The sequence below is a fragment of the Oncorhynchus gorbuscha genome, linkage group LG19, assembly GCF_021184085.1.
Source record: "Oncorhynchus gorbuscha isolate QuinsamMale2020 ecotype Even-year linkage group LG19, OgorEven_v1.0, whole genome shotgun sequence".
Taxonomy (NCBI): Eukaryota; Metazoa; Chordata; class Actinopteri; order Salmoniformes; family Salmonidae; genus Oncorhynchus; species Oncorhynchus gorbuscha.
The window spans coordinates 30,712,782-30,740,390 of record NC_060191.1 but is presented as its reverse complement, the minus strand read 5'-3'; the positions used below and the strand labels follow the sequence as shown (position 1 = coordinate 30,740,390).

General features: G+C 42.7%; 1 protein-coding gene across 2 annotated transcripts in view; it reads left to right on the top strand.

Moving 5' to 3' along the window:
• The first annotated feature begins 2,642 nt into the window (after positions 1-2,642).
• LOC124005714 (adenylate cyclase type 3-like) overlaps positions 2,643-27,609 on the top strand; it is a 29,805-nt gene continuing 4,838 nt past the window's right edge. The window contains exons 1-15 of one of the 2 annotated variants that reach the window (XM_046315198.1): positions 2,643-4,898; positions 6,195-6,344; positions 15,031-15,173; positions 15,324-15,435; positions 15,575-15,702; positions 16,154-16,312; positions 16,667-16,832; positions 17,219-17,335; positions 18,058-18,200; positions 18,509-18,670; positions 18,871-18,958; positions 22,498-22,614; positions 23,187-23,455; positions 23,676-23,757; positions 23,916-24,074. In XM_046315198.1, coding sequence (XP_046171154.1) covers positions 4,224-4,898; positions 6,195-6,344; positions 15,031-15,173; positions 15,324-15,435; positions 15,575-15,702; positions 16,154-16,312; positions 16,667-16,832; positions 17,219-17,335; positions 18,058-18,200; positions 18,509-18,670; positions 18,871-18,958; positions 22,498-22,614; positions 23,187-23,455; positions 23,676-23,757; positions 23,916-24,074 — 2,670 coding nt within the window. In that variant the 5' untranslated portion in view covers positions 2,643-4,223. Of the gene's footprint in view, positions 4,899-6,194; positions 6,345-15,030; positions 15,174-15,323; positions 15,436-15,574; positions 15,703-16,153; positions 16,313-16,666; positions 16,833-17,215; positions 17,336-18,057; positions 18,201-18,508; positions 18,671-18,870; positions 18,959-22,497; positions 22,615-23,186; positions 23,456-23,675; positions 23,758-23,915; positions 24,075-27,609 lie in introns of both variants that reach the window. The other variant, XM_046315197.1, reaches the window with a different exon arrangement.

The following is a 27,609-nucleotide window of genomic DNA, read 5'->3' as shown; positions in this document are numbered from 1 at the left end:
TAATTTGCATATTCCCCTTAGGGAACGCCTACTCTGTGAAGTGCGCGTGCTCAATAACTCAATTCGCCCTTACTCTACTAAAAACAGCGCATTTTATACATTTATTTTTTAACTTTGGCATAAGGTGAAGTCTACAAAACTTGATCCACTCTGTTCGTAACAGATTCTAGTTTGGGGAACAGAAAACCGTGCTAAGATTAAATGTTTTAATCGATGAGAAAATTTGCAGAACTTTGGCCAAAATCCATCTCACTTCCATCTTCTCCCACTGCTAGCCACTGGGCTTCCTCTAATAACCATATTTGGTGGTGAGTGGAAATCCTTACCGGATGCTTCAGATTGATATATCCGGTGAAACGTCTGTCTCATTGTTATGTGACACTGTATTGATTGAACTGTATTGTTGTTGTTTTTGCTAAATACAATAAACATTTTAATAGCATTGCAAAACAAGAGCCAAATATTTGCAACACATGTTTTACATAGATGTATTCTATTCTACATAGATCTAAAACCTTCTGCAGATCATGGACAGCAGAAAATATTTGCACAGGCCTATATTGGCCAAACAATGTATTGATAATAACACTTTCCTTGTGCAAATAATGGGTTTCTTCTTTGTCCTCTGTGGCCAATGCCATGGGAAACAATATGCACATCTGATGTCCTATTCTGATTCTGCCCAACAGGGTCATTCAAAGAGTTACAGTGTATCGGCTTAATCACATGAGAGGATTGATGAAAAATATGGTCTCTCTCTAAAACAATCATGCATTCACAGTGATACTGAGAGAATGATTGTGATATTGTCATAGGACAATGTTTATTTATGAATCTAGAGAAAACATGATGAGAGACATGGTTAAACACAATAAACAGGCTTCTTTTGTCACTCCCTTCCCTTGCCCATTTGTTACATGGAAGAGATTATTCTGAAAACCGGACTTGTAAAATCCGCTTTAGCAAAGCAATCAATTGTTATGCCTCCGAATAAAATCAGGACATTACATAATCATCTGTCAACTGTTAAAGGATGTGCCCTAATCCATTGCCTCCCATAACCTGTGTCTAATTTTGCACACCATCGCCATTTGTCCTACCTCAGCCTTTGCTGGCGCTAAAGAGCACTCGTTTAATAATTATTGTTGGCTGTTCTCTGGGGAAATCTGTCTCGGAATCCAGCAATTAATGAATCACTTTTACAGAGAGGTTTACCTTACAAGCCTCATCTATTCTCAATTGGCTGCATCACTCTAGGCACATATAGGGAGCGGTGGGTTAATTCTCCGTGATTAGCACAGCTTCAAAAATATGTTTACACGTGTTCTCGTGGCCTATAACCTCTGCTTCCTTGACAAAATTCAAATTGATACATTATGTACTTTTTTTTAAATGAGGCAAAGGAAAATCAAGGGGGTGTTTATGGGGGGAGCATAATAACAAGGGAGAGGACAGTGGGCCCTGTGATATTGGGTATCACACACCCCAAGCTATAGAGGGATGAATACAGGTATGATTGTTCAATTTGGGCCTGAGAGGCAGGGAGATGTTGTCGATGAGTTTTTTTCCAGTAAAAACTGTCAATGGTCTGGGTATTGATCACACGTTCAATACAGGGTTTCAGTGGAATAATCAATACAGGTCTCATGGCGGTGTCAACGAAAGAAGCCGGTCTCGGGCAGGTTCTGCACAGCCAGTAGCGTTTCTGGGACACAAACAAATGACCAGACACAACAAACTGAACACATCTCATAATCAAAAAATAATAATAAAAGAACGATGCCATATGGTGCATGAACAGCCCTGGAGGTCAGCCCTGGAGGTCAGCCCTGGAGGTCAGCCCTGGAGGTCAGCCCTGGAGGTCAGCCCTGGAGATCAGCCCTGGAGGTCAGCCCTGGAGATCAGCCCTGGAGGTCAGCCCTGGAGGTCAGCCCTGGAGGTCAGCCCTGGAGGTCAGCCCTGGAGGTCAGCCCTGGAGGTCAGCCCTGGACTTGACTCAGTTCCTGCTCCACACACACATTGTTTGGCATTTTACTGCATCGTTAGGAGCGTTTGCTTCACCCAATGTAAGATTTTCTAAATTGTGTAAGCAACCTTTGATTTGAAACAGGGTGGGCGTTGTGTGTGTCTAAAATAAACTGATGCTGTGTAGTGGGCTGCTGCTCTTGTTTGGATTGTTCAAGCTGATGGGGGAACAGCTGTCGATAAGTAGCTATAAATTGTTCCCTCTCAAAGACTGGATCAAGTGACATGCATATTTATTTCATGTTGCTTGTTGGATCTGGGTGTAGGCCCAGGCTTCCAACCTTTTTTTTCGTTCTTTTTTAAAATGTAACTATAGAAGTAGATAATTTGATGTGATAATGGTCAGAGTCAATTAATGCGCTCAGACGTTGTGGTGGTATGGCCAGGAGGCAGAAAAACACTATGCGAACTTTAGTGGCAATTAATCAATAAAATGAAATCATGTGTCATATTAGAGCATGCTCGACCAGTCATAATGAATAACCATAGGCAATTTACATGTAGTTATCCTATTTGGAATTGTCTGTCCCTATTTCTGACTTTGTACATGGGACGCAAGGGGAGTGGGTGATCTAAAGAGGGGGGCGGGCTTATCGGGGGTAGAAAGTGAAGATCGAGGGCGAAAAAGCAGAGCTGTTCCGTGTTTTCTGCAGAAGGCGAGAGTCCATTGTAGTCTATTACTCGTCGAGAGGGACATGTTCAGGTTATTCTTATAACAAACACCCCAAATGCACTGTTTTGATTACAAGTGACATCTAATCCTTACAAGAGCGAACACCACCTATAGGAGATCGAAAGTGTATTTTTTCCCCCATGGCTCGGTAAACGGATGCAACAATATGCGGATGGTTTTTACATCATCTGGTACAAAATCTCTGTTCACAGGCGGCATCTTAAAAAGGATAGATAGACAGGAGATGCCAAACGTCGAGTCACTGGAGAATGAAAACCTACATTGAAAGATCACGTTCATCTTTGGCCATCGACACATGTTAAATGGATACAGAATGGGTAAATAATGACGCTTATTGTTTTCAGTCATTCGATCATTTATATGGGTATGACAATAGCGGTCCTCTAGCACCTTTTCAAAATAGAAATATAGCCAAACGATTTAACCCTGAAATCACAGGCAACAAACTCATCAATATGTGTAATGAGGGCAAGAAATATGATATCCCTGTACTTTAGGCTGGAAAACCGCGTTGCTTAATAATAGGGCAAAAAGACTGTTAAGTATTTTAAATGGATAGCCACGATGGTGTCATTTTGGACATCCATTTTACAAGTTCTATCTTTTTTCTCTTTGATAGAGCGCAACATGTAGCCTATTTCCTGTGTGCGCTGTAAAATCAGAAGTCACGCATAGTTCTCCGGGGATATTCTTAACTGAGGACAGAGGCGCAGTTTTCTCAAGATAAATATTGGTAGGGAACGACAGACATTGCTCTCAGTATCAGTCTGTCAACTGCAAAGAAAAAACGAACCTAGGCCTCTTTTGCACAACTTGCACATGCTGTCCATATTTCCCAGTAACTTTCTTAAAAATCCCCTTTTTTCCCAACGTGGATTGCTAGTCAGGTGACATCTCAGGTGTGGGGGGGGCACAATTCATGATCAAACTGCATCCCATATTCTTCACTTCTTTTGAGTTTTCACCATGGGAACCCCATGTGAACAGTGGTGATGACCTTGATACAATGAATATAAAAGAGAAGGGTGTCAATGTAGGCAAAGTTTTGCATTCGAAAAGAAACAAAGCTACATTATCGCCCTCACTTTATTCTTTGTGAGTTTTCCATGGGCTCACTTAAGGAAAATTAACATGGTCCAGGAGACCCTTCAAATCTCCTTTTGTCTTAAGTCTACATTTGGAGGACATTGGCTTGGTGAATCAACTGACACTGTCAGAGACGTGTACCTAACGAATATGTGAGGAAAGCTATTCCAAAGTGCAGGACCTGACAATCAAGACACTACGTGTGATTTAAAGGACATTTGTGACACCTCAGGGCAAAGGGTTCAGTTTACACACAGGAGAATAAAAGGGAACCTGATGAGAGAGCACGATGTAGGCCTGCGTTTGAACCTTACAACAGTACCTTGAGGAATTTTACACCTGCAGAACTACAAACAGATTCCCACTTTTTTTTACGACGAGGTCACAGGAAGAATACAAAACTTAGTCAGCATTCACGATGCCTCGCAACCGGGCCTTCTCAGAGCCGGAGTACTCAGCAGAGTATTCGGCGGACTGCTCTGTGACCCTACCATCGGACCCGGGCCAGGCCGTGGGGCGCACGCACGAGGTAACGGTTCGCAGCCAAGGGTGCTGCCTCTGCCTACCACGTTTCATGCGTCTCACCTTTGCACCCGAGTCTCTGGAGAACCTCTATCAGACCTATTTCCGCCGGCAGCGACACGAAACCCTGCTGGTTCTGGTTGTGTTTGCTGCCCTGTTTGACAGCTACATCATTGTCATGTGCGCTGTGGTCTACACGGGTGAAAAACTGGCCTCTGTGGTGGTGGCATCAGTGGGCCTGGCATCAGACATCCTACTCTATGTGTTGTGCTGCTACGGCCTGCTACCCGACCGCATCTCACGACGTGTGGTGCCCTACGCCCTGTGGGTGCTCATAGCGGCCCAGATCTTCTGCTACCTGGGCCTGAACTATGCCCGCTTCCACCAGGCCAGTGACACAGTGGGCTGGCAGGCCTTCTTTAGCTTCTCCTTCTTCCTGACACTGCCCTTGCGGCTCACGCCCATTGTGCTGATCACATCCGTGTCATGCGGGGTCCACACCCTGGTGCTGGGGGTCACCATTGCACAGCAGCAGCAGGAGGATATCCAGGTGGCTGCCCTCGGGAGACAGGTGAGAGTGGGGATGGGGCTGAGGACACACCTTGGGTGGGGGATGAGTTGCAGTGGGTGAGGGGTGATGGGGATTGAAGTTGCAGGTGGTGGGTGAGAGTGGTTCAGAAAACACCTGGGTTGGGTGGACGCGAGTTGTAGACAGGCAGGTGTGGGGGTGGGGGGGTAGATAGTAGGGGTGAACAGATCTTGTGTAGTAGCTCATAAAATAAAATATCTAGGAGCAGTGCAACATGCCGTACTTGCAACACAATGAACAATGAGCAATTACTAGGCTATATACAGTATATTTAATAAGAGGCTGATATAGTTCAAATGACAGTGCAGGTAAGTTATGCTAGCTTTCCTGATCACATCAAATGGTGTGTTGAAATAATTTTATCATGCAGAAGATTAGCCTCCAGTCTATGTACTATTTATGTCACGTTATGCCCCATGTGTAACTCTGTGTTGTCTGTTCACACTGCTATGCTTTATCTTGGCCAGGTCGCAGTTGCAAATGAGAACTTGTTCTCAACTAGCCTACCTGGTTAAATAAAGGTGAAAAAATAAAATAAAATAAAAAAGTAATTGTCTTATAGCATCTACAATGAATAGGCATTACTGGTGAGTCTATAAACAGGCTGAATGTATCAAATGTTTCAGTGACAGAGCAGAGGCTGAGAATAGACTGAGGCTTGAGTGTCTCCTAACAATTAAAAGAGTCTGAGGTAGAATTATCAATGGCAAAAAAAAAGCCTCTGTGGGTTCGTCATTTGTCGATACTGTTCTCAAAAGGTCCACAGTTTTTGGTTCTCAGTATGCTCATGTCTTCTTTAATCATAATCTCACAGTAATCCAATGAGAGGCAGGCAGACCAATAAAAGGCCAACCCCCCTATCGGAGCTTCAGTCTCGGCGAATCCAAATGTTATTCAATGACAAAACAGTGCAGTATCCAAACTTTGTTTGAAATGTAACTCATCAGCAGCCACCTCACTGCAACCTCTACGAGTTTGGTAATAGTTTAGAGTGCTGGTTTCTTTTTGCCTGTCTGCCACTTTCATGAATGCAGAAAGTCCGTAAGATACCACTAGCCTAGATCGTGATAAGTCTACACAAGGGTCCTCCCCACAGGGTTCAGAGTGTGTGCATGCGTCCGTATGTCAAATCAAATTTGTATTTGTCACATGCTTCATAAACAACAGGTGTAGACTAACAGTTAAAGGCTTACTGTGCGTGCCTGTTTGTGTGTTTATTTTATAGTGCATGTGTTGTGTGTGTGTGTGTGTGTCTAATGACTCTGTTGCGTTCTCCAGCTGCTGGCCAACATAGTGATCTATGTGTGTGCGATCACTGTGGGCGTCATGTCCTACTACATGGCAGACCGGAAACACCGCAAGGCCTTCTTGGAAGCACGGCAGTCCCTGGAGGTCAAACTCAATCTGGAGGAACAGAGCCAGCAACAGGTGAGCCTGACAGACTGAGACAGGGAGGAAGTTTTGGCAAAAACATATGGTGGGAGGACAGGGGGGAGGGGGGGGGGCAATAAGGAGTGTGTGGCAGTGCCAGAGTACTGCCCTGGTTTGAATGTATGTGATTCTGATTCAGACCAGTTGTCTTTATGTTGAAGCCAAATTGAATTTAAACACAATTCTTAGTATCTACAGTTCAATTTGATCTACTGTTACACTACACTAAGCTAGTTAAATGTGTTAGTGTGTGTGTGTGTGTGTGTGTGTGTGTGTGTGTGTGTGTGTGTGTGTGTGTGTGTGTGTGTGTGTGTGTGTGTGTGTGTGTGTGTGTGTACATGTACACTTTGTCTGTTTGAGTTAGAGGGTTACTGCTATAGAGAGCTGAGAGGAAAGGGGTGATTATGGAGGAAAGGAGGGGGTGTGTGTGTGTGTGTGTGTGTGTGTGTGTGTGTGTGTGTGTGTGTGTGTGTGTGTGTGTGTGTGTGTGTGTGTGTGTGTGTGTGTGTGTGTGTGTGTGTGTGTGTGTGTGTGTGTGTGTGTGTGTGTGTGTGTGTGTGTGTGAGAGAGAAGGGCTGATAAGACCACGAGAGGAGAAATCCCCAGAATACTAATGGAGAAGCATGGGCTGCTGGGAGACAAGGACCGCCAGCCAATCAAGGAGCATCCGGTCGCTGCAGGCTACCATGGCGACCTGCCTCCTGAGACGATGTCCGCAGTAATCACTCTGCTGACTCTCTTGCCCATTTTTTTGTCTCTCTCTGTCAGGTTTTGATAAGAACGTAGAAAAACCCTGCCACGTTATTTGTTTTCCTCCCTCCGTGTGTGTGTGTGTGAACTCAAGGCTTTTGTTTGCCTGATGCGTTTGTGTTTTCCAATGTTTATGTTTCTAGTCTTGGATCATCAAGGGTGGAATCTGTTCAGATGGACTTATGAAGATGAGTGATAGTTTTAGGCCAATCAGATTTGTGTACAGGTACAGTGCTTTTAACAGAGAGAAAAGTTATAGGCCTGTATTTTGGCTGACCATTGTACCATGTCTATGTACTGTGTAATATGTGATTATATATCATGTTTGTATGTTGGATGTTTATTATTTTATCAGCGAGTCATACTGCGATCAAGGTCTCTTTTACAGATGAGCCTTAAATGACAGAAAATGCACGCATCAAAATGCAAGCAGAAAGAAAAACATGGTAAAAAAAACAACACATTCATCAGTAATAAGCCTTTGTAAGGTAAAAAAATAAAATAATAATTCTCAATCAGCTTTCTGAATTCTTCTAGAGGCACCCAAATATCAAATCTAAGAACATTTTGAAGATTATTCCACAGATAAAGTGCAAGGAAGCTAAAAGCTGATTTACCTAACTCGGTAGCAACCAAAAGAATTTCCTGAGCTAGTCATCCCTGAGACCGGGTGTGGTAACTCGCATGTCTAGTAAAGAAGTTAGGTACAGTCAGACCTTTTGTAAAAGGGTTTTCTAAATAAAAACATAGCAACGTATCAACCAACCTCAATCGACGGGACTGTAGTGGAGAGGGTAGTAAAGTTGTAAGTTCCTCGGTGTACACATCACGGGCAAACTGAATTAGTCCACCCACACAGACAGCGTGGTGAAGAAGGCACAGCTAGTATCACTAGCCACTTTAAACAATGCCACTTTTATATGTTTACATTTATATGTCTACATTACTCATCTCATATGTATATACTGTACTCGATACCATCTACTGCATCTTGCCTATGCTGCTCTGTACCATCACTCATTCATATACCCTTATGTACATATTCTTCATCCCATTACAGTTGTAGGTAAGGTAGTTGTTGTGAAATTGTTAGGTTAAATTACTCGTTGGTTATTACTGCATTGGCGGAACTAGAAGCACAAGCATTTCACCACACTCGCATTAACATCTGCTAACCATGTGTATGTGACAAATCAAATTTGTTTTGATTTGATACGTGACTTCAGAGGTCCAACCAACTGTCTGTCGGACCCCAAGAAGACTAGCTGTCGCTAATGGGGATACTAATAAATCTAATGAATGCATTGATGAGTACAAATATTTTAGCCTGTAATAAAGCGCAGTGCACTATGATGAACTGCATCTAACAGCTTTATTGAAGTGGCAGCTGACTTCACATAGATGATGTCACCATAGTCTAGGACCGATAGGAACGTCGACTGAATAATCTGCGTTCCACTATTTAGCGAGAGGCAGGTCCCATTTCCATAGAAGGAGCCCATTTTTATTCTCAGCTTCTTAAGTCATCAATATGCTTTTTTAAAAGGCAGCTTTAAATCTATCCAGATATTTGTAAGCAGGGACCCAATCAATATGGACACCATCCAAATGACATGCTAAAATCAGAGTTATTTTGTTGTGCTCTGGAGAACAACATATATTTGCTTTTACCTGAATGCAAATACTAATTCCAGGTCAATAAAGTATTTCTGTAATACAATGAAGGCAGACTGTAGTTCAGACAGAGCCTGGTCAACCGTGGGGGCAATAGCATGCATAACAGTATCATCGGCATATGGGTGCAGGTTTTTTTAAGGAGTCGATATTGTTAATGTAAAAAGCACAGGACCAGAATCGACCCCTGTAGGACAGCTTTCATAATATCCAGGAAACCTGATTTGACACCATCAGTAGATATACACATTGAGATTTATCTGTCAAGTAAATTTTAAACCAGTTACATGCAATCTGGTCTAGGTCAATCGAGGAAAGCCTCTGAATTAGCCATGAGTGATCAAAAGTATCGAATGCCTTTGACAGGTCAATGAAGAGGGCAGCACAATGTTGCCTTTTATCCATACAGTTAACCACATCATTTATAACTTAAGGATGCAGTAGAGATAGTGCTATGACCTGGTCTAGAACCCAGCTGATGTACATTTTATAGGGTGATTTTGAATGATTTAGATCACAAGAGTCCGCACGTTTGTGAAGGGGGGAGTACATGGGCCGCCTTCCAAACCTTGGGGATAGTACCAGATAATAATAATCATCATAATCATCAGGTAAAAAATATGGGTTAATGATTCAGTAATCAGGGGGGCAGAGAGCTGCAGCAACAATGGATCAAGCATATCAGCCCCAGTGGATTATTTTTTTACCAGTCTTAAGCAAGGCACATCACATATAGTAAATTGTTTAAATAAAAACAAAGATTCACGAGAAGTTGATTGATTAACCATCAAGTCAGCTAGAGGCTGGCAGAGGAAGAGCAGATGATTGACATACCAAGGTCAATTAAACAACCATTTCTCACAACTAAAAAGCCTGCCAAGATAAAATTATGATTAAAAGCATCACTTATCCCATTCTTCTCAGTTATGATGCCAGAGTCAGAACTTGCTTAGGAAGGGAAGAGGAATTTGTACGCTTCAGTGAATTTACTGTTTTCCAAAATTTTGAAGGATCACCAGCTGTCGGATATAGAGCTTAAAAGGTAGCTTGATTTAGCTTTCTTAATCGAGATAGTACATCTGTTTTGCAAGTTTACATACACTCAATTAGTATTTGGTAGCATTGCCTTTAAATTGTTTAACTTGGGTCAAATGTTTCAGGTAGCCTTCCACAAGCTTCCCAAAATAAGTTGGGTGAATTTTGGACCATTCCTCCTGACAGAGCCTGTGTAACTGAGTCAGGTTTGTAAGGCCTCCTTGCTCGCACACGCTTTGTCAGTTCTGCCCACAAATTGTCTATAGGATTGAGGTCAAGGCTTTGTGATGGCCACTCCAATTCCTTGACTTTGTTGTCCTTAAGCCATTTTTCCACAACTTTGGAAGTATGCTTGGTATGCATTGTCCAGTATGCATTGTCCACTTAGAAGACACATTTGCGACCAAGCCTTAACTTCCTGACTGATGTCTTGTGATGTTGCTTCAATATATCCGCATCATTTTCATCCCTCATGATGCCATCTATTTTGTGAAGTGCATCAGTCCCCCCTGCAGCAAAGCACCCCCACAACATGACGCTGCCACCCCCGCGCTTCACGGTTGGGATGGTGTTCTTCGGCTTGCAAAGTCTCCCCCTATTTCCTCCAAACATAACAATGGTCATTATGTCCAAACAATTCTATTTTTGTTTCATCAGACCAGATTACATTTTCCCAAATAGTACGATCTTTGTATCAATGTGCAGTTGCAAACCGTAGTCTGTCTTTTTTATGTGTCACGTTCGTTGAAAGGAATGGACCAAGGTGCAGCGTGGTAGGCGTACATTTTCCTTTATTAAATGAACACCGAACAAAAATACCAAACGAAACCTGAAGCTAAATAATAGTGCTGACATGCAACTATCCATAGACAAGATCCCACGAATAACAATGGGGAAATGGCTACCTAAATATGATTCCCAATCAGAGACAACGATAAACAGCTGCCTCTGATTGGGAACCATATCAGGCCACCACAGAAATACAATTCACCTAGATGACCCACCCAAGTCACTATCACGCCCCAACCAACACAGAGAATAAACAGCTTACTATGGTCAGGGCGTGACATTATGGCGGTTTTGGAGTAGTGGCTTCTTTGCTGAGCGTCCTTTCAGGTTATGTCGATATAGGACTCGTTTTACTGTGGATATAGATACTTTTGTACCTGTTTCTTCCAGCATCTTCACAAGGTCTTTTGCTGTTGTTCTGGGATGGATTAGCACTTTTTGCACCAAAGTACATTAATCTCCAGGAGACAGAACTCCTTCCTGAGCGGTATGACGGCTGTGTGGTCCCATGGTGTTTATACTTGTGTACTATTGTTTGTACAAATGAATGTGGTACCTTCAGGCGTTTGGAAATTGCTCCCAATGATGAACCAGACTTGTGGAGGTCTACAATGGTTTTTCTGAGGTCTTGGCTGATATTTTGGGGATTTTCCCATCATGTCAAGAAAAAAGGCACTGAGTTTGAAGGTAGGCCTTGAAATACATCCACAGGTACACCTCCAATTGACTCAAATTTACATTTACATTTACATTTAAGTCATTTAGCAGACGCTCTTATCCAGAGCGACTTACAAATTGGTGCATTCACCTTATGACATCCAGTGGAACAACCACTTTACAATAGTGCATCTAAATATTTTAAGGGGGGGGGGGGTGAGAAGGATTACTTTATCCTATCCTAGGTATTCCTTAAAGAGGTGGGGTTTCAGGTGTCTCCGGAAGGTGGTGATTGACTCCGCTGTCCTGGCGTCGTGAGGGAGTTTGTTCCACCATTGGGGAGCCAGAGCAGCGAACAGTTTTGACTGAGCTGAGCGGGAACTGTACTTCCTCAGTGGTAAGGAGGCGAGCAGGCCAGAGGTGGATGAACGCAGTGCCCTTATTTGGGTGTAGGGCCTGATCAGAGCCTGGAGGTACTGAGGTGCCGTTCCCCTCACAGCTCCGTAGGCAAGCACCATGGTCTTGTAGCGGATGCGAGCTTCAACTGGAAGCCAGTGGAGAGAGCGGAGGAGCGGGGTGACGTGAGAGAACTTGGGAAGGTTGAACACTAAACGGGCTGCGGCGTTCTGGATGAGTTGTAGGGGTTTAATGGCACAGGCAAATGATATCAATTAGCCTATCAGAAGCTTCTAACGCCATGACATAATTTTCTGGAATTTTCCAAGCTGTTTTAAGGTACAGTCAACTTAGTGAATGACATCCACTTTTGATCCACTGGGATTGTGATACAGTGAATTCTAAGTGAAATAACCTGTCTGTAAACAATTGTTGGAATAATTACTTGTGTCATGCACACAGTAGATGTCCTAACCGACTTGCCAAAACTATAGTTTGTTAACAAAAAAATTGTGGAGTGGTTGAAAAACAAGTTTTAATGACTCCAACCAAGTGTATGTAAACTTCCGACTTCAACTGTATATACTGTATACTTCATCCTTCACTATCTAAAACAGAGTGATGGCACCTACTAAAAAGAGGAGTATCTCATCAGCTTCATATAGGCTGGGCCTACTATGTTTATTTATGTCTGAACTTTATTAATATTACGCACATTGCTTATATTTACAACAGGAATATAGCTTACCTGGCTGGCATGAAAATAAACAACAGGGTAAAGCATCCTCCATTCGCTTTTTACTGCTGCCCCTGATTTGAAACGGGTGCATGATAATGGTCCATTCTATATCAAAACAAAATTCACACATATATATTATTTAGTACATGTAAAGACAAGATTAAATCAAGAATAGTCTGATGGGTGACAATATTAGCTTATCACTTGTGAATGATGTATTATCATTTCTGAATGATGCCCAGCATATGAAACAAAGCCTTTTTTAGACCTTTTGAAATCATAGTCGCACACCTCATGTAGCCTAACCCATGGGTCTATATGTTTTAATGTTTGTATCGCTAAAGTGGCCAAATAACTTCTTAAAATGAAGCACATTAATCCGCTTTACACGGGCTGTAGAGCCTAACTGGCATACATAAGCAGCATGTGAGTTTCAAGTTTGGGAAAGATAATATTCACCATAAAAATGCATCTTATAATAAAAGCATTACATGCAAAATTGCATTTGTGGTCACTTTTGATAATGGTGTTTTCCGCTAATGGAACGTTCACACTTGTAGCCTACTACCATGTGCGCATTGCTGCACTTATAATGTGAAGAAATATTTGAATAGTTTATCAGCATTTTAAGCTAAACGTTCTGATCGGTTCTGATCTCATTGCTTCGACTTTTGTACTATGGGGGATAGTAGATTGACATAGGCTAGTGCTTTTGCTGTTCGTTGTGCCTACTCATCTTGTTGGCTAACTAAAAGTAAATGTGGACAGTTCTTACAATATCTTCAATTGGCACCTCGAAATTGGATAAGGATGTGTGCAGTTGTATCCCCAGCGTGTCTGTCTTCACTTGTAGCCTGTGAGAAAGACCGATCATGTGATAGAGCGCGCAGCACTCAAGGAGAAGCGCAAAATGGCCACTGTCTGAAAAAGGCATGGATTTTTTAGGGTGCATTACAGCCACACAAAGTGGATGGTGGCGTGAAATTCTGGGCATTATCAAGTGCTTGTCAAATTGTGAATGAGTGACGGATGTAGTGTGTACAGCCTGCGCAAAAAACAAAGCAGGGCTCATGCTTTTCAAGCAACCTTTTTCAAATCATTTTTAGTCGCATCATGCAGCCTTACAATGTATTAACAATCAAAACATATAGCCCAACGTTTGTAGAACAACTACAGTTACAATAATAACTCAAAATTAAACATATAGGACTACCTATTTTTGTTAAAACCTCTTAAGGATCCACTCCTTTTTTTTAAATTTCACCTAAAATGACATACTCAAATCTCACTGCCTGTAGCTCAGGACCTGAAGCAAGGATATGCATATTCTTGATACCATTTGAAAGGGAACACAGAATATAAAACATTATATCTGGTAAAAGATAATACAAAGAAAGAAAACATTACTTTTTTTTGTATTTTTTTGTACCATCTTTGAAATGCAAGACAAAGGCTATAATGTATTATTCCAGCCATGGACTTCTAAGCAAATCTTGTCTGCTAAATGAACTAGTGTAGCCCACAGCCATTTGGCAAAGCCAAATCATGACCTAACATAAGGACAACTCAGAGTATGCTATTCTGTTCTTCTGAAATTGACTACATTTTTGACTACATGTCTAAAATAGATCATGGATTTATTGTGACGGTGTAGGCTATATTACATGGATTTATTAAGCTTTTTTAAATGTAGATGTTCCAAAGGTCTGCATCAGTGGCTTGTAGGCTATATGTGTAAGCCAGGAGATGCTAAATGTGTTTGTTAATTAGCGGTCAATTACCCTGAAACTGACAGTTATTTGCTTCCCCACAGCATGATGCTGCCACCACCATGCTTGGTTTGGTGGTGCCAGGTTTCCTCCAGACGTGACGATTGGTGGCAGCACCAAATAGTTTAATCTTGGTTTTATCAGACCAGATAATCTTGTTTCTCATGGTCTGAGAGTCTTTTAGCTGCCTTTTGGCAAACTCCCAAGTGGGCTGTCATGTGCCTTTTACCGAGGAGTGGCTTTTACTGAGGAGTTGCCACTCTACCATAAAGGCCTGATTGGTGGAGTGCTGCAGAGATGGTTGTCCTTCTGGAAGGTTCTCACATCACCACAGAGGAGCTCTGTCAGAGTGACAATCGGGTTATTGGTTACCTCTCTGACCAAGGCTCTTCTCCCCTGATTGTTCAGTTTGGCTGCGGGGCCAGCTCAAGGAGGTCTTGGTGGTTCCAAACTTCTTACATTTAAGAATGATGGAGGTCACTGTGTTCTTGGGGACAGGCAATGCTGCAGAAATGTTTTGGTACTCTTCCCCAGACCTGTGCTTCGAGACAATCCTGTCTCCAAATGCAGTCAGTCATCCATGTTTATTTCGTTACGGTATTTATTTTTCCAAGATCTATTGGTTTAAGGTTGATCAAAGTAGATATAATTGGAAGTGAATGCTTTGGGATGGCAACGGACAGCTTCCTTTGCTACAGAAGGTGGTTTAATTAGGTCACTGAATCTTTTTTATTGATTCTGATTGAGCATTGATTCTGCTGCCAATCACACAACATGTAAGTGCCTTTATTGTAAGCCGTGCGTGCGTCTATTGAGGCTCTCTGGAGTCTCCTCATATCCACTGAAACCTCACCACTCTCCCTGTCCTCCACAGGAGCGTCTCTTGCTGTCCATCCTGCCCAAGCATATAGCAGACGAGATGTTGCAGGACATGAAGAAGAAAGAAGCCAGTCAGACTGGACAGAAAGAGATGCAGCAGTTCAACACCATGTACATGTATCGCCACGAAAACGTCAGGTACGACACAGTGGCCAGACTCTCTATGTGCAATCTATAGACCTATGGCTAGGAGAGCATAACTTATAGAGTACACTGTGTTCTATAATAAAGAGGCAGGATATCTAAAAGGATGACGTGATGACAGCATGTATCCCCTTTCTCCTGCAGTATTTTGTTTGCAGACATTGTGGGATTCACTCAGCTGTCATCATCATGCAGTGCCCATGAGCTGGTCAAGCTCCTCAATGAACTGTTTGCCCGCTTTGACAAGCTGGCTGCCGTGAGTCACACACACACACCCACAGACAAATATATTACTTACTGACAAAAAAAATGTATATTGGTGGATTAATTTATAGATTAAAGTAAATTTACATGAGTAGTCACATCATTTCACGTGTGTGTGTGTTTCTGTGCAGAAATACCACCAGTTGAGAATAAAGATCCTGGGCGACTGTTACTACTGCATCTGTGGCCTGCCAGACTACAGAGAGGACCACGCTGCCTGCTCCATCATGATGGGCCTGGCCATGGTGGAGGCCATTTCGTGAGTACCACCCAATGGCAATGTGGACTGTAGAAACTGTAGAGTGGTTTGTGGTATAGGGCTGCATGTCAAAGGACATCCTATTCACTCACTTATGATCAAAGATAATATACTACTGTAGAACCTATTACTTTCATGTGCTAAAAACTGGTCTGACATCTACAGACATCTACTGGATAAATGGTGAGAAAATAATACGCAATTTAATATTTTCTACCAAGGTTTGATGAGCTTTTAAGTCCAAACCTTTCAGTTTTCCGAATGAACTCCGTTTCAGACATGTTCACATCTCAGAGGTCCTTCTGTACTTGTGGTGAATAGGGTGTCACTTGAGATTTGCACATAGAGTAGGAATAATGTGATGTGCTGGAGGCAAAACGAATGGTAGCGGAAAGACTGGCTAGGGTGGTTCTTCTTGGCTCTGTGTCATGGTGACTGTGTTGTCCTGTAGGTATGTTCGTGAGAAGACCGGGACAGATGTGGACATGCGTGTGGGGGTACACACTGGCACTGTCCTGGGGGGCGTCCTGGGACAGAAGCGGTGGCAGTATGACGTCTGGTCCACTGACGTCACCGTGGCCAATAAGATGGAGGCGGGAGGAATACCGGGGTAAGAAGGAACTGGTTTAAACCCCTCTAAGTTATTACATTTCCCTAACTCTATTTACAGATATTTACTACAACTTTAGATGATGCGCAGGCAAGATTGACCTGCCTCATGCACTCATATTTGTCTAATGTGTTTGTGCCCAATACAAACACTTTATACCTATTGCTAGCAATAAGTCATGAATTATGAAGTCGGTAAAGAAATGTTGATGTACTGAATATCAATTAAGCGGGTGACAGCAGGAATTATTCAAAGTTTGCAATAGGGAGGGCATAGGGTCAGCCCCCACCCGTTCTGCCATTGATAGACCAGGCTCTCTGACCTCTAGCCTATAACCCCTGACCTTTGCGGCAGGCGTGTGCACATCTCCCAGGCCACCATGGAGTGTCTGCATGGGGAGTTTGATATGGAGCCGGGGAACGGGGGCGACCGCTGTGAGTACCTGAAGGAGAGGGGCATCGACTCCTACCTGGTGGTGGTGCCCAAGGGCCCCCTGGGAAAGAACGGCATCAACGGGGTGGTGAGTATTGCCTCAGCACCTAGTTTTATTCAACCTTTATTCTTACAGGTTCATCTTACTGAGATAAAACCTCGGTAAAACTTTATTTTATAACCAGGTAGTACTTACTAAGAAATAACTTTTGTCTTTAACTTTGATACCAGTCTCCAATTTTGTTGAATTCTTTGAGGTAATTACCAGCGTAGTTTCCTAGTTAATACCATGAAAATACCAGGTAAGTAACGGTTTACAACAGGCTGTAAAAGAAAGCGTAACAAAATGTCAATATATGTTTTTCTCCAGATTCCTCCTGTCAACACACCACAGTCACTGTAACACACCTCACATTCTTTCTCTTCTCTCCCTTTTTCTCTCCTCCTTCCTGTCTCTTCGTTTCCTATCAGAAGTTGTCTGTGATGTCGTCCAATGGGAACTCTCCATTGTTGATCAACACCACTGAGTGTAATGGGAGTGTCCACACAGCCTGCACCACACCCGACGACCCAGAGGAGCTGGACACACGGGTAACGTATGACCTTTACTGTAACCCCTAACACACAGGTGTGCACAAGTGCTACAAGTGCACAGTGTGTGCAGGCCTTTTGTTCCAGGATTAGTACACTTATTCAAATGATTAACTAATCATTGTCTTATATTTAGACCTCGATTTGTTTATTCAATCAAAGAGTCAATCACCACCTTCCGGAGACACCTGAAACCCCATCTCTTTAAGGAATACTTAGGATAGGATAAAGTAATCCTTCTCACCCCCCTTAAAATATTTAGATGCACTATTGTAAAGTGGCTGTTCCACTGGATGTCATAAGGTGAATGCACCAATTTGTAAGTCGCTCTGGATAAGAGCGTCTGCTAAATGACTTAAATGTAATGTAAATATTCAGGGGTGTTATAGCGCTGGGCTAGTACAAAAACCTCCAAATGCTTTGGCTGTCTCCAAGACAGGAGTTGCTCCAAAGTGTGCTACCTTCTCTACTTCAAACCAGAATGAAGAGTGGCTCCACCCAGATTCTCCACCCTTCTCATTAAGTGTGCATTTGCACACTCCCCATCATGGATCTAAAAGCATTGAATTGGTGTAAGTATTGGCTGGAGAGAGCTTCGACCATTGTTCAATCCATGAGAGGGAGTGTGCACTTGCACTTTTTAGAAGAAGTGTGGAGAATCGGGGTGCATCCAGTGAGTGGTGTAATGACAGACCAGGAATGCCACCTTCTTGTGACCCCAGGTGGTGAACCCATCGTTTCCCAACCCTCGGCGGAGGCTAAGACTGCGGGACCTGGCCGAGAGGGTGATTGATGCCCAAGAGAACGAACAGGAGCTCAACAAACTGCTCAATGAGGCACTGCTGGAGAGAGAGACCGTACAAGCGTGAGTAGACCGAGAGGGAGGGTGTGTGTGGGGTTTCAAAATTCCAGGAACTTTAAATAAATTCCCTGGTTTTCCTGAAATCCTGGTTGGAGGATTCTGGATTTCATGCTTATTCCCTCCTGATTTCGGGAATCCCCCAAACAGGAATTTATTTAAAATTCCCTTAATTTTGCCAGCCTTTGTATATCTATGAATGTGTGTGAGTGAGGGTAGCAGAGGGTGTGTGAGTGAGCCTTGTGCAGCCAGATATGCATCCTCTGTTATGTGAGCAGACAGACTGTGTGAACCCTCCCTCTCTACCCTGTCAGTCTGAAGGGGAAACGCACCAACCGTCTGTCCCTACGCTTTGTGGACCCTGAGCTGGAGACCCGCTACTCCGTAGAAAAGGAGAAGCAGAGCGGAGCTGCCTTCAGCTGCTCCTGTGTAGTGCTCCTGTTCACTGCAGCCATGGAGGTCCTCATAGACCCTCGGTGAGTTTACCTAATCTCCCGTTCTCTCTCTCTCTCTCTCTCTCTCTCTCTCTCTCTCTCTCTCTCTCTCTCTCTCTCTCTCTCTCTCTCTCTCTCTCTCTCTCTCTCTCTCTCTCTCTCTCTCTCTCTCTCTCTCTCTCTCTCTCTCTCTCTCTCTCTCTCTCTCTCTCTCATGTTCTGTGTGTTCTTGCGGTTGACAGGATGATAGCAAACTACGTGACCCTAGCTGTGGGAGAGGTCCTGCTGCTCGTCCTAACTGTCTGCTCTCTGGCGGCCATCTTCCCTCGAGTGAGTGCCCCTTCCCCCCGCTCCACTATCACACTTTGCTCGACATCCAACCAGAGAGCAGCTAGCCTTTCAGAGCTAGCAACAGTTAACCCACAGCCAAATCCGAAGTTATCATAGAACATTTGCCGCAACATAAGAAATATGTAATAATATATAATAATAATATATGCCATTTAGCAGACGCTTTTATCCAAAGCGACTTACAGTCATGTGTGCATACATTCTACGTATGGGTGGTCCCGGGGATCGAACCCACTACCCTGGCGTTTCAAGCGCCATGCTCTACCAACTGAGCTACACAGGACCGAACCTGTAGATATGAAGATATTTGTTGTGGTATACTCTTGAGTAAAAAAATAACGTAGTTGTGATAGTGGATCAGCATACCGTAGTTAAATAACTTTTTAAATGTGCTAAGCATCTCATGATGCTGTGCATTTGATGTGTACAGACACTCCCAAATGTTACGTAAGCTGAATGTGGTAAAGAATGTGTATAATCAGCAACCCATACGTTCGTTCTTTTGTCACGCATCAGCACTTTTGATCAAACCTCATGAGCCAGGTCATGGAAAGTCAAATTTATTGACTTCTACAGACAGTTATGTAGCTACCACTATCGACTGCTCCTATCACCCTAACAGCAACACTCCTCCCCCATCCCCACACTGCCCACAAGGGTTTTGAACCTGGTGCACGGTGCACTCTATCTGTGCACCGTGTGCAATGCAGACACACAGTCACACACACACATGCATACAGTGCATTCGGAAAAGTATTCAGACTTTTTCCACATTTTGTTACGTTACAGCCTTATTCTAAAATAGATTAAATAGTTTTTCCCCCCTCATCAGTCTACACACGACACCCCATAATGACAAAGCAAAAACAGGTTTGGAGACTTGTCCCGAAGCCACTCATGCATTGCCTTGGCTGTGTGCTTAAGGTCCTTGTCCTGTTGGGGGGGAACTTTCACACTCTGGAGCAGGTTTTCATCAAGGATCTCTCTCTAAATATAATAATAATAATAATATATGCCATTTAGCAGACGCTTTTATCCAAAGCGACTTACAGTCATGTGTGCATACATTCTACGATAACAACATTAGACCATTAGACCATAACAACATTAGACCATAACAACATTAGACCATTAGATCATAACAACATTAGATCATAACAACATTAGATCATAACAACATTAGACCATTAGACCATAACAACATTAGACCATAACAACATTAGACCATAACAACATTAGACCATTAGATCATAACAACATTAGACCATAACAAGATTAGACCATAACAACATTAGACCATAACAACATTAGACCATTAGATCATAACAACATTAGACCATTAGACCATAACAACATTAGACCATTAGATCATAACAACATTAGACAATTAGATCATAACAACATTAGATCGTAACAACATTAGATCATAACAGCATTAGACCATTAGATCATAACAGCATTAGACCATTAGACCATAACAACATTAGACCATAACAACATTAGACCATTAGACCATAACAACATTAGACCATAACAACATTAGACCATAACAACATTAGACCATAACAACATTAGACCAACATTAGACTCTACTTTGCTCCATTCATCTTTCCCTCGATCCTGACTAGTCTCCCAGTCCCTGCCAATGAAAAACATCCCACAGCATGATGCTGCCACCACCATGCTTCACCGTAGGGATGGTGCCAGGTTTCCTCCAATTTGTAAGTCGCTCTGGATAAGAGCGTCTGCTAAATGACTTAAATGTAAATGTATGTGACGCTTGGCATTCAGGCCAAAGAGTTCAATTTTGGTTTCATCAGACCAGAGAATCTTGCTTCTCATGATCTGAGTCTTTTAGTTACCTTTTAGGAAACTACAAGCGGGCTGTCGGGCCTTTTTACTGATTGGTGGAGTGCTGCAGAGATAATTGTTCTTCTGGAAGAACTTTGTTCTTCTGGAAGAACTCTGGAGCTCTGTCAGAGTGACAATCGGGTTCTTGGTCATCTCCCTGACCGAGACCCTTCTCCCCCGATTGCTTAGTTGCTCAGGGAGGTCAGCTCAAGAAAGAGTCTTGGTGGTTCCAAATTTCTTCCATTTAACCACAGGTGGAATTCAATCAAGTTGTAGAAACATATCAAGGATGATCAATGGAAACAGGATGCACCTGAGCTCAATTTTGTATCTCATAGCAAAAGGTCTGAATATTTATGTAAATTAGCTCCTGAGTGACGCAGCGGTCTAAGGCACTGCATCTGTCCTAGAGGTGTTCGATCCCGGGCTGTATCACAACCGGCCATGATCGAGAGTCCCATAGGGCGACTCACAATTGGCCCAGCATCGTCTGGCCTAGGGGAGGGTTTGGAGTAGATTGATGAGGAAAAAAATATAATTGTATCAATTTTAGAATAAGGCTGTAAGGTAACAATGTGTAAAAAGGGAAGGGGTCTGAATACTTCCCAAATGCACCATACACACATAAACAAACAGAGTAACAACTATTATATCAAGGGTGAAATGCATGTCCATGTCAACATGTCTGAGCCTGTCCCGGTACAATGTCAACCACACGAACACCAGAAACCACACACACTCACACACACACTTTACCCCAGAGCGTATAAGCAAGAGCTTTTAGTGCTACATAAGAAATGCTTTTACTTGAGGCTGTATGGGCCAGATTATTGTTCAGCTGCCGTAGAGAATGTACTGTACCCAATGAGATCAGATTTAACCATTGGAGATCTGAGTCCCCTCGCGTGACGGTAGTTCCAATCCAGTGACTATTCTTTATCTATGGAAACAGATACAGCACTGGGTAGTCGTATACTGTTCTGCCACTAACATGAAAGACACTATAGTACAGATGTAGGATCTTAATTTGAACACTCAAGTTTTTATTTTATTTAACTAGTCAGTTAAAAACAAATTCTTATTTACAATGACGGCCTACTGTTGCAGGACAACTTTCCTGCCATGCAGGAAATGTACAACTTGTAGTGTGTTTGAGGTTTAGAAAGGCTTCTGAAGTTTACCACTTTGACATTTCAGACTTGAATTTCCCTTATGAGAAATGTATCAGCCCCTACAAAAATGTCCAGTAGTCATAATCCACATAATCCACACTTCCTGTTGCTGCAGGATTATTTTCCTGCTGTAGCAAACTGGTGCAAATGAATATCCTTCATCTGTACAAACTCACTAGGAGAAATACCCTGACCGCTACTATGGTTTCAGTCTGACGATGCGTTTGAAATCTGAACATGATTACGATGACGATTACAATTGCATTACTTTGTTGGTTATAGCGAGCAAAGACGACCGTCACCATCAATCATAGTTTAAAATGTTTTTAATGTTCCGCTATTTAATGTTCCGCTATTGTCGTAAAAGAGTGTTGTATTGATGTGGTTCTGAGTAATGTTTTACAACGATGATAGATGGATAGATATTACTGGTAAGTTCACGTGACTGGTTAATGATGTTACTGTTGATGGCCAACATGTTATTTTCCCACCTAGGTTTTCCCTAAGAGGCTGGTGTCTTTCTCCACATGGATTGACCACACCCGCTGGGCACGGAATACATGGGCCATGGCAGCAATCTTCATCCTCACCATGGCCGACATTGTGGACATGGTGAGAAATCGCTAGTCCAGTAGAAGAAATCACAACACTGGCTTTCTGGTGTTGGAATTATGCAGTAGCATGCCAACACACAAGCCTTTCTCATGCCAACACACAAGCCTTTCTCATAAAGCTGGGTTTGACTTAAGGGTACATTTTTGGTATTGACTTGCACGCATACCGTCCATATGCAACGGCACGCGTTGCAGTTAAATGTTTTAAATTCATAATAAAGCAACAAGATGGGAGTGAAATCAAGGGGTAAGCTTGGAGGAAGCACTAGAAATCGATCTTGCGTAATAATAATAATAATAATAATAATAATAATAATAATATAATGATAATAATAATAATATAATAATAATAATAATAATGTGTGGTCCTTCTGTAGCTCAGTTGGTAGAGCATGGTGCTTGTAACGCCAGGGTAGTGGGTTCGATCCCCGGGACCACCCATACGTAGAATGTATGCACACATGACTGTAAGTCGCTTTGGATAAAAGCGTCTGCTAAATGGCATATATTATTATTATTGATCTTGCGTTGACATTTGGCCTCTATCCCCTCTCTGTCCACGCCGTGTAGCTGAGCTGTCCCCGTCCCTCTGGAAACGCCACAATGGCTCCTCCTTCCTCTGTTGTCCAATCCGGGGCAGAGGGCTGTCTGGACAACCCCAAGTACTACAGCTACATCGCCGTGTTGGCACTCATGGCGACCACCATGCTGGTACAGGTCAGCCACATGGTCAAGGTCACACTCATGCTCCTCATCACCATAGCGACGGGCATCGTCAACATCTACAGCTGGAGGGACATATTTGACCGCTACGATATGGCCCGCTTCCAGGACTACAGGTGGATGTGGTTGTGGTGTTATATGCTGTAGAACAGGTGTGGGTGGTGGTCATCAGTTTATGGATGTGTGGTCATCATTTCATTTCAATTAGTAAAAATGGAATTGGAATTGAAATTGACCGCAACTCTTGAGTGTCATGTTTAGTGTGATTATTGTTGTTCTGTAAACAATGTGAGCATGCTTGTGATTTCTGAGGATCTCTGTGCTCTGTTTCTTTAGGTCTTACCTGGTTCCCTCCAAATATGCCATGACTATCATGATCTTCATCATGATGATCAGCTTCTACTACTTTTCTCGACATGTAAGTTACCACGGCAGAAGTCAACTAGTTATATACCTTCCAAGTCGTCACCACCTTCTCTATTCTCCACATGTTCTGCTTCTCCTCCTTTCTTGTTGACCTCTCCATCTCTATTTGAACCTCTTTCCTGTCTCCTACCACCATGTCCCTGACTTTAGGTGGAGAAGCTAGCACGTACTCTGTTCTTGTGGAAGATTGAGGTCCATGAGCAGAAGGAGAAGGTGTATGAGATGAGGCGCTGGAACGAGGCGCTGGTCACTAACATGCTGCCAGAGCACGTAGCACGCCACTTCCTGGGCTCCAAGAAAAGGGACGAGGTGAGACAACTTCACTACTGTACATACAGTACCTGGTTCCCCCTTCATGTCATCCAAGAAGTTATACTTTTCAGTCATCTGTCCATAGAACATTCTTCCAAGAGTCTTGATGATCTTCCAGGTATGTTTTGTCAAACTTTAGTCAACTTTTTGGACGACATGGGCCCCATTATGTCTGGCAAAAACCAAGCACTGCATTCCACAGTAAGAACCTCATACCAACGGTCAAGCATGGTGGTGGTAGTGTGATGGTTTGGGGACATATCCAATTTGTTTTGTTATTTGTAAACTCAGGTTTCCTTAATCTAATATTAGGTTTTGGTTGAAGATCTGATAACATTCAGTATAAAGAATATGCAAAAATATAGAAAAACCCAGGGCTCAAAATTTAAAATTTTAATTGGTGACACTGAAAATATATTTTTTAATCGATTGAAATATAGCCTACTGTATGTTGGGCCTTGAAGTATGCTATCTACTTCTGAAGCACATGTTGTGCCCTTGAAACTAATATGGTAACCTGTAAATGCATTTAGGAGTATATGCGACCAAAATTGTCACACTTTATAGCCATGACCGTAGCTACCATGTAGCTACAATGTAAATACGAGGGATGTGACGGTAACGGAATTTTGTATGAAGGTTATTAGTCAGCCAAATAGACATGTTCACTGTTAGAACCGTTCTAATAGCAAAACAATTAGAATACATGTACAAAACATGAGTCTACACTGAGTGTACAAAACATTAGGAACCCCTTCCTAATATTGAGTTGCACCAACTTTTGCCTCAGAACAGCCTGGACTCTACAAGGTGTCGAAAGTGTTCCACAGATGCTGGCCCAAGTTGACTCCAATGCTTCCCACAGTTGTGTGAAGTTGGCTGGATGTCCTTTGGGTTTTGCACTATTCTTGATTTCACACTGTTGAGTGTGGAAAAAACCCAGCAGTGTTGCAGTTCTTGACATACTCAAACCGGTGAGCCTGGCACCTACTACAAATACCCTGTTCAAAGGCACTTTAAATATTTTGTCTTGCCCGTTCACCCTCTGAATGGCACACATACACAATCCATGTCTCAAGGCTCAATCCTTATTTAACCTGTCTCCTACTGGAGACATCAATAATGGATCATAGCTTTCATCTGGATTCACCTGGTCAGTCTGTCATGGAAAGAGCAGGTGATGCAGCACTCCATCACTCTCCTTCTTGGTCAAATAGCCCTTACACAGCCTGGAGGTGTGTTGGGTCATTGTCCTGTTGAAAAACAAGTGATAGTACCACTAAGCGCAACCCAGATGGGATGACGTACCGCTGCAGAATTCTGGGGTAGCCATGCTGGTTAAGTGTGTCTTGAATTCTAAATAAATCACTGACAGTGTCACCAGAAAAGCAACCCCACACCTCCTCTTCCATGCCTCAAGGTGGGAACCACACATGAGCAGATCATCCGTTCACCTACTCTGCATCTCACAAAGACTCGGCGGCTGGAGTCAAAAATCTAATTTGGAGTCTTCAGACCAAAGGATGATTTGCACTGGTCTAAATGTCCATTTCTTGTGTTTCTTGGCCCAAGCAAATCTCTTTTTATTATTGTTGTCTTTTAGTAATAGTTTCTTTGACCACGGAGGCCTGATTCACACAGTCTCCTCTGAACAGTTGATGTTGAGATGTGTCTGTTACATTTATTTGGGCTAGTTTGAGAAACCGATGCCTCAGAAGTCCTCAACTGGCAGCTTCATTAAATAGTACCCGCAAAACACCAGTCTCAACGTCAACAGTAAAGAGATGACTCCGGGATGCTGACCTTCTAGAGTTCCTCTGTCCAGTGTATGTGTTCTTCTGCCCATCTTAATATTTTCTTTTTTATTGGCCAGTCTGAGATATGGCTTTTTCTTTGCAACTCTGCCTAGAAGGCCAGCATCCCGGAGTCGCCTCTTCACTGTTGACGCTGAGACTCGTGTTTTGCGGGTACTATTTAATGAAGCTGCCAGTTGAGGACTTGTGAGGCGTCTGTTTCTCAAACTAGACACTAATGTACTTGTCCTCTTGCTCAGTTTTGCACCAGGACCTCCCACTCTTTCGGTTAGAGGCCGTTTGTGCTGTTCTGTGAAGGAAGTAGTACACAGCGTTGTACGAGATCTTCTGTTTTTTTGCAATTTCTCGCATGGAATAGCCTTAATTTCTCAGAACAAGAATAGACTGACGAGTTTCAGAAGAAAGTTATTTTTTTTCTGGCTATTTTGAGCCTGTAATCAAATGCTGTTGCTCCAGATACTCAACTACTCTAACGAAGGCCAGTTTTATTGCTTCTTTAATCAGGACAACAGTTTGCAGCTGTGCTAACATAATTGTAAAAGGGTTTTCTAATAATAAATTAACCTTTTAAAATGATAAACTTGGATTAGCTAACACAACATGCCATTGGAACACAGGAGTGATGGTTGCTGATAATGGGCCTCTGTACGCCTATGTAGATGATAAAAAATCTGCCGTTTCCAGCTACAATAGTCATTTACAACATTAATAATGTCTACACTGATTTCTGATCAATTTGATGTTATTTTAGTGGATAAAAAGATTGCTTTTCTTTCAAAAACAAGGACATTTCTAAGTGACCCAAACTTTTGAATGGTAGTGTGTATATACAGTGCCTTGCGAAAGTATTCGGCCCCCTTGAACTTTGCGACCTTTTGCCACATTTCAGGCTTCAAACATAAAGATATAAAACTGTATTTTTTTGTGAAGAATCAACAACAAGTGGGACACAATCATGAAGTGGAACGACATTTATTGGATATTTCAAACTTTTTTAACAAATCAAAAACTGAAAAATTGGGCGTGCAAAATTATTCAGCCCCCTTAAGTTAATACTTTGTAGCGCCACCTTTTGCTGCGATTACAGCTGTAAGTCGCTTGGGGTATGTCTCTATCAGTTTTGCATATCGAGAGACTGACATTTTTTCCCATTCCTCCTTGCAAAACAGCTCGAGCTCAGTGAGGTTGGATGGAGAGCATTTGTGAACAGCAGTTTTCAGTTCTTTCCACAGATTCTCGATTGGATTCAGGTCTGGACTTTGACTTGGCCATTCTAACACCTGGATATGTTTATTTTTGAACCATTCCATTGTAGATTTTGCTTTATGTTTTGGATCATTGTCTTGTTGGAAGACAAATCTCCGTCCCAGTCTCAGGTCTTTTGCAGACTCCATCAGGTTTTCTTCCAGAATGGTCCTGTATTTGGCTCCATCCATCTTCCCATCAATTTTAACCATCTTCCCTGTCCCTGCTGAAGAAAAGCAGGCCCCAACCATGATGCTGCCACCACCATGTTTAACAGTGGGGATGGTGTGTTCAGGGTGATGAGCTGTGTTGCTTTTATGCCAAACATAACGTTTTGCATTGTTGCCAAAAAGTTCAATTTTGGTTTCATCTGACCAGAGCACCTTCTTCCACATGTTTGGTGTGTCTCCCAGATGGCTTGTGGCAAACTTTAAATAACACTTTTTATGGATATCTTTAAGAAATGGCTTTCT